The following is a 15,401-nucleotide window of genomic DNA, read 5'->3' as shown; positions in this document are numbered from 1 at the left end:
CTTGTCTGGTAAAAGTGTCGATTCGTTTCACCAGAAAAAGAACCGGTGGATTTCGGAATCATCCAAATTGATCCCCGATTTCCATCGGTTCAAAGCAACTACAAAACGTAGGAGGAAAAGGTGGCAAATTGACTCCGATCTATTATAATCCGTTTCGTCAATAACCCGATTCCGAGTGTTTTAAAATCCTGAACGTGGCAAACGGAGGTTTTACTTAACGTTGACTTAAGAGCGGCAGCATCTATCTGAGAGAAAAAAGTCGGTGATTTATTTGGGAACCTCAACTTGAAACGGAGTCGGAGGAAGTACATTAAAGAGAAGAAACAAGAAAAATCAATCAATCAATTATATCGATCTTGCAGTGGTCTACTTTCAAGTTTATCGAGAATCATTTATCCGAAAATTAGGGTTCTCTGGTTGTTCCAGTGGAACCTCAGTTGTTTCTTCGGTACCTAAATCAAGTACCGGGCCATGCTTTTTGGCTGTAAAGGAAATAATTGTTTAACGGATGAGAAAACGAGGAGAACTCAGCATTTATGAGATCATTCGAAAACTCCAACATGGATATCGTATATCGTATCCTGGGATTCGTATCTCTGTTGCAGGGTTTTTGGGTGTTGCTGGTTTGGTTTTGGCAATAAGAGATGTTAAGAATGGACGCTTTCCCAGCTTGCCGTGGTGGTTTGAGAGGAAGGACAGTTCGGAGAAGCCATGCTTCGTAGCTGGTTTGAGAAATCTAGGCAATAATTGTTTCCTCAATGTAATTTTACAGGTATAAATTTGTGAAAATTGGAGTTAGCTTTTGTAACTTTATCTATTTTGATGTTTTTGAAATATTTTTCAATCACAAATTGAAACCTGAAATTTTCCTCAGGCACTTGCCAGTTGTCCCTCCTTCGTTCTTCATCTCCAAAAAGTAATTGAGGAAGATGAGTTGTCTGAGAAACAGCTCGAAAGCACGCCTCTTACTGTTGCTTTGGTTGCTTTGTTGGAAGGTAATCGCTAATTGTAATTTTTACAGATAAATGCCAATGCCTGTCCACGTGTTAGCGTTTAGTATTTCTGTAAGATATCTGAACAAATTCGCTCTTTTCAAGCCTGCGATGAGAAACTGTTATAAGTTCAGAGTCTCTGTCATAGTTTGATGATCTTCATTTTTTGTTCTCCCCCAAGAACATTGATGTGTTCCAGTCTCAACATTGTAGTTGAGGAGAAAGAGTGGTTAATTATCGGGAAATATGGTGGTAAAATATGCAAATTTCAATATCGAAAGGTAAAATCCACTTCCCTTTGTCCTAATGTGGAATGATAAGATGGTCTTCTAGGTGGACTGAAGCTTATCGAACAAAGCATTTCCTTGTTGGTCACTTTGTCTTATCTGCAGTTGACTTCCCCTTTGGGGCTTCGGGAAATTGACTTATTAAATTAGAAGTAGAAAATCTGAGTAGAAATAGATTATTTTGCCTGTTTCTTTCTTCTTTCTTTTTAATCATAGCTTTCTAAATGCCTTCACTCATAATATATGTTTCCCAGATCTATCTCAAATGGTGAATATGATCTAGATGACTTCTTAGGAAGTTGCCAACTGATCTACTTGATGTTAAACTCTTAAAGCTGTGACACATGCTTGTTGTTATGATTGAAGAAGTAGGTACTTCTGTGACTATCTAATCTGTTTTTGATGAGGATTGTATTGGGTTTGGGAAAGATACATCTCAAGGAGTTGGATCCATCCCAAGATTAGGATACTAGGCATGCATTTGAAATTTGCATGGTTATGTGGGTTCAGATAATTCTGTCCCAAATGAGGTAGCTCATATGAGTGTCGTATTGCTTACCATCTCCAACTCATCCCATTAGCGCATGAATTTGTCAATGGTCATAACACAGGCTTCTCAATTTAAGTGGATATTTGTGGTGTGATATTCTTTTTTGCCAGCAGTGGTTTTTCATTGTATGAAAGCAGATTACTAGTTCTTTGTGGTCGATTATCTTTGTTTCAATTGTTTAGAAAATTATATTGCTCGTCATGATATCTTATTACATTTAACCCCTTATTGTTTTCTGCCAATAAATTTTTATTTTAAAAAAAGTCAAAGTGGGGCTTAATGGTCTTAGGATTTTGTGTGCAATATGTGCTTGGTGTAATTAGTATATGCTATTATCTTGAGGTCAATTTTTTCCTGATTTTTGAGAGAAATTTAGTGCTTATTTCCATTTTAATTTATTTTTTTGGGCAGAACTATGCATCCTCCAGGACAGGAAGAGGGTTTTGAGTCCACAGGGTGTGATGCTTGGAATGGATCTATATATTCCCAATTTTAATTTAACAAACCAGCAGGTGGCTTTTGTGGTGTTTTGCTTGTTTTGGCAATTTGATTGTGATGTGTCAGCTCCTCATTCGCCTCCATTGTACATGTAGGATGCAGCTGAAGCATTTCTTCATCTCTTGTCTTCTTTAAGAGAGGAATTCTTGGAATTCTATGTTCCAAATTGTGGATCTATTGCTGATGTCTTGGCTCCTTCTCTTCGTAGAGTTCCCACCACCACCACATCGATTAGGGAACGCCAGAATGAGTGGGAAAGATGGCAGCAGTGCTTTCTTGGACCATTTGATGGGATTCTTGGGAGCGTTTTAACTTGTAAAAGTTGTTCATCTCAGGTTGATTATCTAGCTTGCAACATAGTTATCACTTGTCTTGTTGTGCCGTTCTTTTCAAGAGCCATTGACCTAGGTAGTCAATCTGTTCAGATTGTCAATTACTAGGTGTGTATAGCTCTGTCTTGTTCATAATCATTCATTGCCTTAGACCTTTCATTTGTAGATGAATAACCAGTCGGAAAGGATGGAGGGTCAGACTGTTAGGCCGGGCCCCCCTTTTATGGTCAAGATTTGAAAAAGATATAGTAGAAACAAAATGACAGAAATATTGTTCCCTAAACTATCTATATTATAAGTAGGAGCAATTCTCATCACAATGAAGATGCAATACTTTTGCGACCGTGTTGGTTTTTGGTGCTACCATCCATCACTTGTAGTGGGAGCTCAACCTGAGGAGATGGACTTCCGAGTCTTCGTCGTTGGTCATGATTTGGAAAGCCATCTGCTTTGACAACTACTCTAGAGTATAGTTAGTTCTGGCACATTATCCTTTCTCTTTGTATACTCTTCTTTTCCCCCGTTGGGTGTTTTGATAATGATAATTTATTTATCCCCCCACCAAAAAAAAAAAAGGGTACACTATTGATGGAAAATGTTGAGGTGATATTGAGCTGCCCAGTTTTTTTTTTTTTTTTGGATGAATAAAAAGCTGCACAGTTTGTAGGGAAACCATTGCATGTTATAGAGTGAAAGGTTATTGTCTAGTTTGCAATCGTCCACTTTCATTGGTTTCTGTAATTGGTGATCTCCTTGATGGAAATAGTTACATCAGAATCTATTCACTTGCATCTTCTTGTTAACGTTAAATTCCGATCTTCCTGTATCTTTTATATTTTATGGTTTGCATATAGTGGTTTCTATTTTTGTTTTGCATATACAATTTTTGCATTATTCTCTTCATCTGTATCTTTTTCCTATTTGCTTTTGCAGATCTCAATGGTTTTTGAGTTTTTCCATAGCTTGCCTCTCTCACCACTCCTGGGTTGTAGCTCAACCATTGTACGTCCAGTGAGGGTCTCATCATTTTGAGGGTTTTGTATGTTTTAGTCCTTAATCTGCTTTTCTTCGTCATTTTGTAATTTTTCTCTGTATCTAACTCTTGGTTTTATCCTTTCTTTTTTGGTATTGAATTCAAACAATTCTAGATTGATGGTTGTACCGTGGAGGATTGCATGAAGCAGTTCACTGTTGCTGAGTACATACAGAACTATCATTGCAGCCGTTGTTGGCATAATGCTGCTTTGAAATACTTATCTTCCATAGGACAAAATGAGGTATTTGTTTTTGGTAATCCACTTAATGTTTTCTCCCAAAGTCCAAAATAAAATCCATAATCTGGACTAAATGTGTCAATCAATGTAGGGAGGTGGTAAAAGGTTAGGTTATGCAGGATACTATTAATCAAGGTTCAAAATCTCAGTTTCCAGTTGAGTTTAGGTCAGAGAGAAACTGAGACATTGCAGGATTTCGAAATCTGGTATTTCCGGTGTTCAACTTGAAACCTTGGTTTTGAGGTCCTGAAGGTGGTACAATAAGTATACAGTTAATGTAAGACTAGAACCAAGGTCAGTCTAATCCCTTGGAGGATCATAGATTACCTTCCAACAAACAAGAAATCATGTGAGGGAACAAAGAGAACAGTGAGAGCTCAAATGAGGGAACAACTTCCTTGGTTAATGTTACGAATAGTAACCCACAAATTTGCAACTTGTTGAAGCGGCAATAGCCTTAATGTATCCCAGCAGCTTGTAGCACTCCTGAGATCAACTTAAACAACATTAGGGTGATAAAAGACTACTTCCTTTCTAAGAAGGCAGATCACCTTCAAATCAAGGTCAACCATTCCCAGAAGAGGGTGGGGCAAGTAAGGCCCTAGAAAGCCAACTGAATCTGATGGTCAGATTTGGACTGATTGCAGAAATTGATTCTGCCAACTGAAAAACAGGGTACTGCCAGCAGTTAGGTTGGTGGGCTTCTTCGATAGATAAAAGCCTCTGATCACATAGAGATGGAATGTGCATACCTGAGGGGCTAATGAAACCTTAAAACTTGAAATGAGATTGATCAGATTGAAAATACCAGGGGAAATTGATTCAATCAACCAAAATCCATGACACTGGTACCTTCAGGATAGATAATTAATTAACCTGACATAAATAGGTACATAACTATATGAAAAATATTTTGCACAAATTATTCTTCATGTAGATAGTTTAAGGCTGCAATCAGGAGTTTGATAACGGATTGTCTGTGGGCCTGCCCAATGGCCAAAGAGCTACAATCAAAGAATGAAGTGGCAGTATTAAGGTTGCATCATTATGACTTTCCTCCCATGGTGGCGAGTGGCGAGTGCCTCTTGAACTGGGTGCGCTGTTCTTCTTAAGACTCATTGAGGTAAACTGGAGGAAAGGAGAGAATAGGGAATTAGAATTAAAGAAGAGGGATGGATGTGTGATAAAAGTGAAGGTTAGAGAGTAATGACGGCGAGGTAGAGATGTAGTTCTGAAACATGGAGCAATCCAAACATATTGAATTGAAGGGAAGGTTGTTTTCCCCTTCCTCAAGACATAACCTGAGATGATGAAACAAATGAGAACACCTAGCTATAATTGCCAGACAAACTGGAAATAAATGAAAATCATGTTACATTGTGGTGACAAAGCAACATATAATAATGGAACTCTTAACTAAAGTTGAAATGAACAAACTGGAAATAAACCCTACATAATCTACCCACCCAAAGATGATGAAATAAATGAAAAGATTAAGAACATACTCCCAAACAAAATTGACTCTTAAATATCCTACTAGACCAAAGTCTAATTTGAACCTGTTCGTTTTTTCTGGGCTCCAATTGGTTTGTGCCAGTCCGAGGAACTGGTCCTACATGACATAACTATGGTTGTCATGATGCCTAGGCAAACTGAGGTGTTTAAGAGGGTTATAATACAGGCTGACACCAATTAAGCGAGCAAGACATCCAAGGCAACCAGGTCTACGATGCCAAGATGATGCTTTGACAACTATTGACAAAACCAAAAAGAGCACTAGTTTTTTCATTTTTATAAACTAGGCACTCATTGTAGAAATTTCCAGTAAGGGTTAGCTGCACATCATGGGAGAAATTCAATCTTTTAGAGGCTGCATGGACTGATCAATCCTGCTTTGATGCCAAGAGTGTTATCAGAAGTAGGAACTGTTACTGTGTAGAAGAAGTGAGGAAGGAAGGAGAGAAGATACAGCCAGAAGTTAGAAGAACATTACAAATTTATGGCAGTCCTCTCACGTCATTATGTAGCAGTAAGTATTGACTAATTTACTTCAAGGACTAGGAGACTCTTTTGTTGTTGACATAATAGAAGACCTTACTAAGCCATGCAATGAAAGCTAAAGAAACCACAACAGAACATACTGTTGCAGACTGTGACAGTGATGACCTACTATACCATATGTATCCCATATGTTATTGTACCAGTTATGTTAGGGGGTGTTACTTGGTCCGATGGTACAGAAACTCAGTCTGCATGAGTTCTGAGTCTTGATTATTGGGACCAGTGTAGTCCATCCCTCCTAGGATCCTGTGAAACGGGGACTTGCACCAGAGCGGCAGAGCCTTCGTGGCCCTTCTTTTATTTATATAAGGTAGACTTGTCCTGCGTGCTGTTGGTTGACAGTTTATCTTCTGGATAAGATGTTCTAGACACTGGCGTAGAGTTAAAACCTTATGGTTTTGCGGTTCATGGCAGGTTAGTTGGTATGATTGGACATGCAGAGTTGTGCTTGGCCAGTTTTCAGATCCCCTCCTTTCTTATTAAATGGCGTAACCATCAAATCTATCAATTTTCTCTCTGGGGTGGTTGCTACATTCTCTCCCCTTCAAAAGTATGTATAGCAGTCATCAAGGTTGAAAGAAGGATTATCTGGAGGATCCATCAATCCTGGACCAACACACTGCATTTGCATTCAAATCCCATTTTTTAGCCAAGTATTGGATATTGATTATTGTATTTAAAAAAAAAAAAAATTTTGGTCAAAAGATATTGATTATTGAATACCACAGATTTAAAGGAAACAAGTTGATCACTCAAAGTGTGCTATACATAATGTGGCAAAAATGTTTCATCTCCCAGGCACTGGTGGAAAAGCTTAGCTGTTGTATGGGACATGATTCCTGTGACTGCAGAAATCTCTTTCCTCAGGATGCAGTGCCGTGGTCAAATGATTTTTCTCATAGTTTCAAGCAGTTAAGTATTGCTCGCTGTCCACAGGTATGGAGGTTAAGACCCTACGTTATGTATCTTAAGATGCTTGCATTTGGAACTTGAAGCATGTCTTTAATGAGTGAAACAAGTAGTCTAGGTAGTGGTAGAACTTGATACAGAGATGTGTTTCAGATATAGAAGTTGAATTTCTGTTTTAGCTTTGATGAGGATTATCATCGTGTTAAGTCTTTAAAGATTAAATTAATTGTTGTAACTGATGAAAGACAGTTTATTTAGAGTGAAGAAAGTTGTTGGGACATTTGCTCCATGAGCTGTACCTTCCTCTGAGTTCTCTCTTGGCTGCCATTCTTCAGTGATTCCTTCTTTTATTCATTCATTTTCTTTTTATCCTTTTCCTGCATCTGTATTTAAAGTATATATATGTGGGATTAAACAATTCATTAGAACCTCTTGAATGCCAATCTATTTGGCCTGAAATTCTGGGAGGTAGTTTACCTCCTCAGGGCAGCTAAGCCTCTTGGATGTCTTTCCTCAAAGTTCTCTATATGTTGGTTTACTGATTTGGATCCAGATCTGGTATCTACCATTCCGCCGGGATCCATTTCAGAAATTTTAACACTCTCAAGTTGCTGGTTCATCCTATTGTGGGCCGCAATCAATAAAGCATTGAGATATCACCCTGAAATTTTGAATGAATACAAGCTAATGGGTTTGAGATTGAACTCATGTTTCTATGCTGATTTTATCTCTGGAAGCTTCTTTATTTTGCATGGAAGAAGATGGCTTGGTTAAAATAAAAGTGGCGCCGTAGTTCATTCCTTTCCTAGAATTCCCTCTTTTACACTTATTTTTTGTGTCGGAGTTCTTTTTCTATTGCTAATGGCAGTATTATCCTGGTTCTTCAATAATTCTTATCTTATCTAATTCTTCTTGTATACCTTGTTGACCATTTAAGATTCTATTTTGTTACCAAACCACTGTTGTTGCCTTACCATTTAGGTTCTAATTGATTGATGCCCCATAAGACCCAAACTGGGTTTTCGAACCCAAGAGTTGCATCAACTTGGAGGAGGGGGGAGGGTGTAAACAATAAAAGGAATTGCATATTTTTTAGCGTAATGCTTATTTCTTAAGAGAATTCTTAATTTTCGTTCTAAAAAAAATTATCTTTGGTTGTCAATGGACTTTTGACCCCATTATTTGCATGGTCCCTATTGAAAATGTACTGTTTGTTGGGTAGTTGCATGGAAATTTATCCAGTCCATTTCTGATTTCCTTGTAGATGTAACACATGTGTCCCAACATCACATCAAATGGTTGAAATCCATTTATAAGTCACATCAAAGAGTTGTGATTAAATTTAAAAAAAAAATGATGTTGACTTGTAAATGGACCTCAACTTTGTGATGTGATGCTGAGACACATGTCACACATTTACAAGGAAGAAATGGACTGGATATTGGTCCGTAGTTGCATGGTCCATCTAGTCGTCAACCATGGTTACCTTACGTCTTCTTAGCTTTAGTTTGATACCTTGCCTTATTCTTTGTGATGAGATTGATTGAATGCTGCCTTTACCTGATGATTGGATGAGTGCTGATACATTGTATATGATCTTTAAATACCCGTTGATTCACAGATTCTATGTATTCATCTCCAACGTGCTTCAGTGAATCAGTTCGGTGAATTAATCAAACTTCAGGTATTTGAAATCATCTTGTCAAAAATTGTTTAAAGTGTTATATGCGCAGGAGTTATTCTGACTTTTTGAAAGACTTCAAATAGAGCTGATTGGAGGGAAATAATCCATGTAGCCAACCCATTTGGTTGTTGTTGTATACATTCTGGTGCATGTAATAATTGCAAATTTGAGAGTACTTCTTTGTCATCTAATGTTTCTATATGAATGTGCAAATTTTAATTCTTTGTCTTTCCCTGTTGGAGTTAATGCCGTTTACTGTTTCATTTCTAAATTTTATTCTTCGCTACCCCTTGTAACTAGTTTCATTTCTAAATTTTATTACTGAATATTTTTATATTGTTGCGTACCAAAATGAGGTTGTAGCCCATGATTGGAATATATTTGTGTTTTCAGGGTCATGTATCATTTCCTTTGATCTTAGACCTCTTCCCTTTCACGAAAGATGGAGTGGGAATGGTGAATGAAGACCACGAAAAAAATACAGGCATAATGCAAGTGAAGCGGCAACATCACCAATTGGTTCCTTATCTCAATTCTTTTAAGATGCCTATTGATACACGAATACTGCAGCATACATATGGACTCACAGGAGATGGCAAATCTTCATCAACAGTCGTTGAAGATGGATTCGGATGCTCTGCAGATAAATCACCTAGTGATAAATACTCCCAACCTTTTAAAGAAGAACCTGGCTTGAGCTACATGGAAGGTTGCTCAGGTTTTAATGTTGCTGGACCCCAATCCCGATCCATTGACAAGGTTGGTCAGTTGTTGCTTGCTAACCATACATTTGTCAGATCTGCTCTCATCTCTCTTCCCCTCACTTGCAATTTTTAGTATGCAAAAATGGTTTTTAGGTTTGAGATCAAGTTTTATACATGATTATCTTTTGTTTACAAACTTGCATTTGTTCTTCTTTCTTCTGGTACTTGTGTAATGGGCACAGTTTAAGGAAGGGGGAAAAGGGGGGGAAAAGAAAAAGAAGAAGAAGAATTTGAATTGGGAATCAGATAGGAGAACCAGCTTTTTCATGCCACAAAACCCTAGAGTCGCTGACTTTTCAGGTCTGAGGTCTAATACTTGGGTTCTTGGGAGTTGGGACCAATTCTGGCTTATTGGATCTGTGTTTCAAGACATGCTGATTCTGGGTTCAAAGGAACTTGGAGCTGGGATGGTAGTCCATCAATTGTATTAAGCACAAAATGGTGTTGGCTGTTAAGTGTGTCAATGTGCTTAGGCTTTATTTATTTATTAATTTATGTGTATACTCGTTGATGCCCAGTCTTTTTAAGTCTTTCAGTTATTGGTAGTGGACTTGTCCATTAGCACCTTCAAGAATGTTCTGCCCATTTCTCAGATGATTGTGTGTTCTTCTTCGTCTCTTTTTTTTTACTCTCCTTTCTTTCTTGTGACCAGTCATCAATTCAGGTTCTCTTATTGTTAAACTGACCATTGTGTTGCATTTATTCATGATCAGTCTCATCATTTCCAGGTTTTGAAATTTTTACTTTTTATGGATTCAGGCTAAAAGGACTTGTCCATCAGCACCTTCAAGGAGTTACATGTATCAACTTGTTGCTGTAGTTGAACATTTTGGTAGAGTTGGAAGTGGTCATTACACAGTTTATAGAAAAGTAAGGGCTGAGTTGAATAACACGCACCCCGATGAAAGCACTGGTTGTGGACATTTTTGCTGGTTTGGTATCTCTGATTCTGAAGTGTTTAGTGTCTCAGAAAAAGATGTTCTTAGTGCAGAAGCGAGCTTACTTTTCTATGAGAGAATTGAACAGCCCTAACGATGCACAACTGATTTTAAATAGCTGCTGCATCATCTTTCAGGTATTAAAGCTGGAGCTTTCTGGTCTAGTGTGGTCCTTGAAATATTCCTTTCATTACATGCTAATCTTTTCAATCAAATAATTCTTAAATGGACAGTTTGTTTGGTTCATTGTGATGACAAGCTTCTTTAATTTAAAGAAGCTTGTCCGTAGACGTGGAATGCTAATTTTCTAACCCATCCTTTTTCAACACCTTACTAAATAGGTGGGATTTTTATTGAAAAATGTAAAAAACCACAAAGTGAGACTCACATTTAAATTTTTTTCACAATTTTCTGTCATTTCCTGTTTTCTCACCTTTATTATATATGGGTCTCATAATTTTTTCCACCTTACCTTTGCAAATTAAAAAAACAGGATTTCGACAAAAGATAGGCGACATTTCTTCTTTCTCCATTTTAAGTAGTACTTGCTGGGGCATAAAAAGTAATTTAGGTTTTGTGTTCAACCATTTTTAGTGAGTGTCCTACCCCTCCAGAGCTCAATCCAGGAAAGCAATCGGTTGTTACTTGAAAAAAAAAAAAAAAAAAAAAAAAAAAGAGAGTAAACAACAGTTACTTCCCTCTGAGTTGGATAAATGACATTTAGACCCTTTTAAATATGCTGATGACATATCCCCTCACTTGAAAATTTTGATAATAGCCCCCTTTTTCCAACTCTTGTATCTGACCCATTCTTTCTCACCCCTTATTCTGTGTCTATACGAATTGTGCGATAGCTTCACCGGTGTAGTAGTTATTGAGTTGGTGAGGGAATTTCATTACACACCGGCATCATGGCAAGTCGTTTTTCTCCTTTAAAATAATGCATTCCACGATTTTCTCTTTTTCACATGTTGTATTTAAAATTTTGACTATTCTTAAAAAACTAGCTGTCAAGATCAGGGCAGTTAACATATCAACAATGATTTCCACCGTTTTGAAATCTTAAATACTTTAGAGATAAGGAATTCAAACTCGGACAATCAGACATGACAAATAGAAAATTGCCATTTGTTAAAGTTAATGATGCAAGAACCGCTAGTTCTGAGTTGCTTGTTACTTGGCTTTTTCTTTCCTTCCTACCAGATGTGCTAAAGACTCTTACTCCTTTGAAAAACTCCTATATACAAGGAACTTGAAATATCCTTTCTTGTTGAGGAACTTGAAATATCCTTTCCCTTGGTCATAGTTCTATATAATGATTCAATGGCGTGTGCCAAATGGATCTTTGAACAGAAGATTTCTACCAAAAAAATATAGAACAATAGATTGGTCTGTTCTTAAGAGATATGCAGATAAACACGAAAGGAAAAAGTTCTACATAAACATAAAAGTTTAGCCATCGTCATTGTTTTTTATATATTGAAGATTTGAAATGTTTTTTTTTTTTGGTAGAAGAAAGAAGGGTTGTTATTTGTTAAGATTGGAGATTTGAAATATTGATTGTTGTTTTAGACATTTGTCTGTATAGAATGGTACTATGGTGAACAATTCATCAATTTACCATGCTATAAAGAAAGGCAAAACTTCTTTTACAAATATTTCCTACCTTCCTCGCAAAATATCAAGTCAGATGAATACCAAGTTGGTGACAAGGATAGAGTGTAAGAGACAAATCAATTTAAGGCAAGAATCGAAGAATTTTCCAACTCTGTTACAATATTAGTTTTTTGAAACACCCTTCACAGTCACTGATGTGATAACAAGAAAACTTCATATATAAGTATCTTCGAAATATTCCACACCACAAACTAAATTCGAGGGGAGAAAATAATCCGATAAAGAATAAGTGGATTCACCACATTGTGTTCACCACATGCTCGAATATAAAGTCCTAAAATTGTATCATTTTTTTTCTTTCAAAAACACTGTTTCTCAGGGGAAAAAAAATCAGTATTCAACCCAACAAATATTTGACTTATCTTTTGCTAGAGAAATTTTCCAACACCACAGAAGAGGCATATCCATGTATGAAAAAGAAAATAGGTTTAAAAGGTGAACAAAAAGATAACTATCTCGTCGGCAACTTTGTGACATGTGATAAGGGTAACACACACAGCATAATGAGGGCTCAAAGACTTGACTTCAGGGTAATTACAAGAACAATGAAGCGTGGGCAGTTGGCATTCTGCCTATATAAATGAACCCTCATCAATTTAAGCTGCAGAACAAGCTTAATTAGAACAACCATGGCATTTTCCTCTATAGCTTCGTCTTTTGTGTCTCTTCTCTTGATCTCTTCCTTTTTTCTGTTGGGAGTTTCAGAGGCAAATTCTGAAGCTTCCCATGATATGGTGAATGGACTCTCATGGACATTCTACAAGTCCAAATGCCCTCACGTGGACAGCATCGTGAGGAAACATCTTAAGAAGGTCTTCAAGAAAGATATTGGCCAAGCTGCTGGCCTCCTCCGTCTTCACTTCCATGACTGCTTTGTTCTGGTTAGTTTATCTTCTTCTTCTTCTTCTTCTTCTTCTTCCCTTCAATTTCATTTATGAAGTAGTTGATTGGTAATCAGTCAGAGAGTTTTATTAATGGTTGATGATGATGGTGTGGGTTGTCATTAAATTTCACAACAACTGCAGGGATGTGATGCTTCAGTGTTGCTAGATGGTTCAGCAAGTGGCCCAAGTGAACAAGATGCTCCACCCAACTTAACCCTGAGAGCTAAGGCTTTCGAGATCATCAACGACCTCCAAGCCCTCGTCCAGGAGCACTGTGGCGCCGTCGTCTCCTGTGCTGACCTTGTCGCTCTTGCTGCCCGTGATTCCGTTTTCCTGGTAAAATTTTATAAAGCTCATCTTCAAAAAACAAACCTTTTTTCGGCTTTTCGTCGAGCAATTCACATGCAAATGCTAAACCCTCAAATTTTGATAAAACTGTGCAGTCAGGGGGTCCAGATTACAGAGTACCCTTAGGGAGACGAGACAGTGTGAACTTTGCCACAAGGGAAGCAACTCTAGCGAACCTGCTACCTGGTACCAGCAACACAAGCGCAGTGCTTAGCTTGATGGCCAGCAAGAACTTGGATACCTCCGACGCCGTCGCACTCTCCGGTGGCCACACCATTGGTCTTGGCCACTGTTCTTCCTTCACCGACCGCCTCTACCCAACCCAAGATCCTACCCTGGAAGACGAATTTGCAGAGGACCTGAAAAGCATCTGCCCAGAATCCGGTCCCAACGTCACCACCGACATAGATGTCCGTACACCCAACTTCTTCGACAACAAGTATTTCATTAACCTGGTGAAGCGACAAGGACTCTTCACCTCTGATCAGGATCTTTACACGGACAGTAGAACCAAAGACATCGTCGTCAGCTTCGCAAAAGATGAGGAACTGTTTTTCGAGAAGTTCGTTCGAGGCATGATTAAGATGGGTCAACTTAACGTCTTGACGGGGAAAAATGGAGAGGTTCGTGCGAAGTGCTCCGCTCTCAACTCTGCAACTCACCTGACATCAGTGGTGGACGGAGCCGGAGAAGAAGACGAAGAGAAACACGAGGAGTTATGAATTAAATCTTCTTCTCATCTCATCCAATCTGAAACTTTTCGAAGCTGGCTTCTATAATACAACTACCATTCTACTAAGAAACACACGTGCAGGTGCTTTTTGTAATTTCGCCTTGTCTGTATTTTCAAACGTTTGATAGTCCTTGCTTTGCCTTCTTGATCATCTTTTTTACCCCACTAGTGTAAAATAAAGGTAAAGGTTTTCATGACTTCTCAAAAGTCAAAAGTCTTTAATGACTAATTGAATGTTTCTATTTAGAAAAATCCAAATCAATCTTATCTTTGTGTTGCCTTTACTCTTGTCATTGGTGATGCGTGGATTGGTTTATTTGAGGGAAGCTAAAATCTGATATTTTCTTACCAAAGAAAGAAAATCTCACATCTCAAAAAAATTAGAAGGGACAAGTGTTAATATTTCACAAATAGAAAAAGGATTATAGAAAAATTTTCAAAAATTTGAAAAGGAAAATAAAAAATAGAAAATTTAAAAATGATTTAGGGTCTGTTTGGTATCATGAGTCTTGAGATTTCAAATATCTAGAGATTTCAAGTCTATAGAGTAATAATTTATAAAATTAGATATTTGGTTGTGGAATGAAATTTGTGGATTCATCCTAAAAATTTATTTGATCGACGTGATTTTTGTGAATGTACAAATGTATAGCTTTTTTGAAATTTCTGGATTTCACCCCTTACCCATAAATCTATAGATTCACGTTTTTAGTGTAAAAAGATGAATCTCTAGATTTCATGAATTTAGAGATTTTTACAACCAAACAGGTATAATTCTCAGATTCATGAATCCAGAAATTTGAAAAGGTTTGATTCCTCTTCATCTAACAGTTTCAATTAAATCAGTCCACACATTGCCCATTTGATGGTAAAACAAATAGGACAAAGGGCAACTCGAGACAAAGGGGGTCTAGATATTAATAAATATCAACAAATGTAGGGAATAGTGGATTCTCATCCTCTACGGTTTTTCTTTTTTTTTAACAAGTGATTTTATATATATATATATATATAGGGTGCAAGTCATCATGTACCACATGATAGACAAACCTGATTTCTTTACTAAGTATGGTATGTGAGTGTGTTTTTTTCCGGCAGGTCTTTGTTGTTAAGTCGGCCATTTAGTAATACGATAATACAATTTTCTTTGAAAAAACCCATTTATATATAGGGGCTAGAGGCAGGCTTCTCCTGTTTCTGTTTTTTTTTTGGCCACCGGTGCATTCGAAACAGTCTGGGGAAATCCTCCCAGCAGGATCATAGTTCAAAGGATAAAGTCCTTTAGGTGGGTGCATCCACCAAACTTTAGACATACCTAAACAACGGGCCCTCTTAGCCAAGAAATCCGCAGCACTATTCTCTGTTCTAGAAATATATATGTAAAATAACACATCGGTCAAACCCCAACAAAGAGTGCTTAATAAGTTGAAGTAAGTTGGAATAGTGCCAATCTAAAGCACTAGAAGGATC

At 37.5% G+C, this 15,401-nt stretch overlaps 2 protein-coding genes across 4 annotated transcripts; both read left to right on the top strand.

Annotated features, from left to right (window-relative positions):
* Positions 1 to 208: 208 nt before the first annotated feature.
* On the top strand, positions 209 to 11,358 carry UBP27 (ubiquitin-specific protease 27). 3 transcript variants are annotated; one of them, XM_089162222.1, is made up of 10 exons: positions 209 to 772; positions 875 to 995; positions 2,241 to 2,341; positions 2,423 to 2,662; positions 3,593 to 3,670; positions 3,808 to 3,936; positions 6,793 to 6,930; positions 8,525 to 8,587; positions 8,981 to 9,346; positions 10,111 to 11,357. In XM_089162222.1, the coding sequence occupies exons 1-10, from the start codon at positions 509 to 511 to the stop codon at positions 10,381 to 10,383; spliced, it is 1,773 nt and encodes a 590-aa protein (XP_089018348.1). In that variant the 5' UTR covers positions 209 to 508; the 3' UTR covers positions 10,384 to 11,357. The 3 variants fall into 3 exon arrangements, with proteins under 3 accessions (XP_089018348.1, XP_089018366.1, XP_089018356.1); XM_089162230.1 differs by having other exon boundaries at positions 210 to 772; positions 3,593 to 3,661; positions 10,111 to 11,356; XM_089162240.1 differs by lacking the exon at positions 6,793 to 6,930 and having other exon boundaries at positions 10,111 to 11,358.
* A 1,132-nt stretch (positions 11,359 to 12,490) lies between these two features.
* Positions 12,491 to 14,211, top strand: LOC149027375 (peroxidase 12-like). Its single transcript, XM_089162211.1, has 3 exons — positions 12,491 to 12,847; positions 12,992 to 13,186; positions 13,294 to 14,211. Exons 1-3 carry the CDS (start codon positions 12,596 to 12,598, stop codon positions 13,918 to 13,920), a joined length of 1,074 nt encoding a protein of 357 aa, XP_089018337.1. The 5' UTR covers positions 12,491 to 12,595; the 3' UTR covers positions 13,921 to 14,211.
* Positions 14,212 to 15,401: the final 1,190 nt, after the last annotated feature.

The sequence above is a fragment of the Hakea prostrata genome, chromosome 1, assembly GCF_041222555.1.
Source record: "Hakea prostrata isolate BN-2017 chromosome 1, UWA_Hpros_2, whole genome shotgun sequence".
Lineage (NCBI taxonomy): Eukaryota > Viridiplantae > Streptophyta > Magnoliopsida > Proteales > Proteaceae > Hakea > Hakea prostrata.
This window is presented reverse-complemented; position numbering and strand designations above follow the sequence as displayed.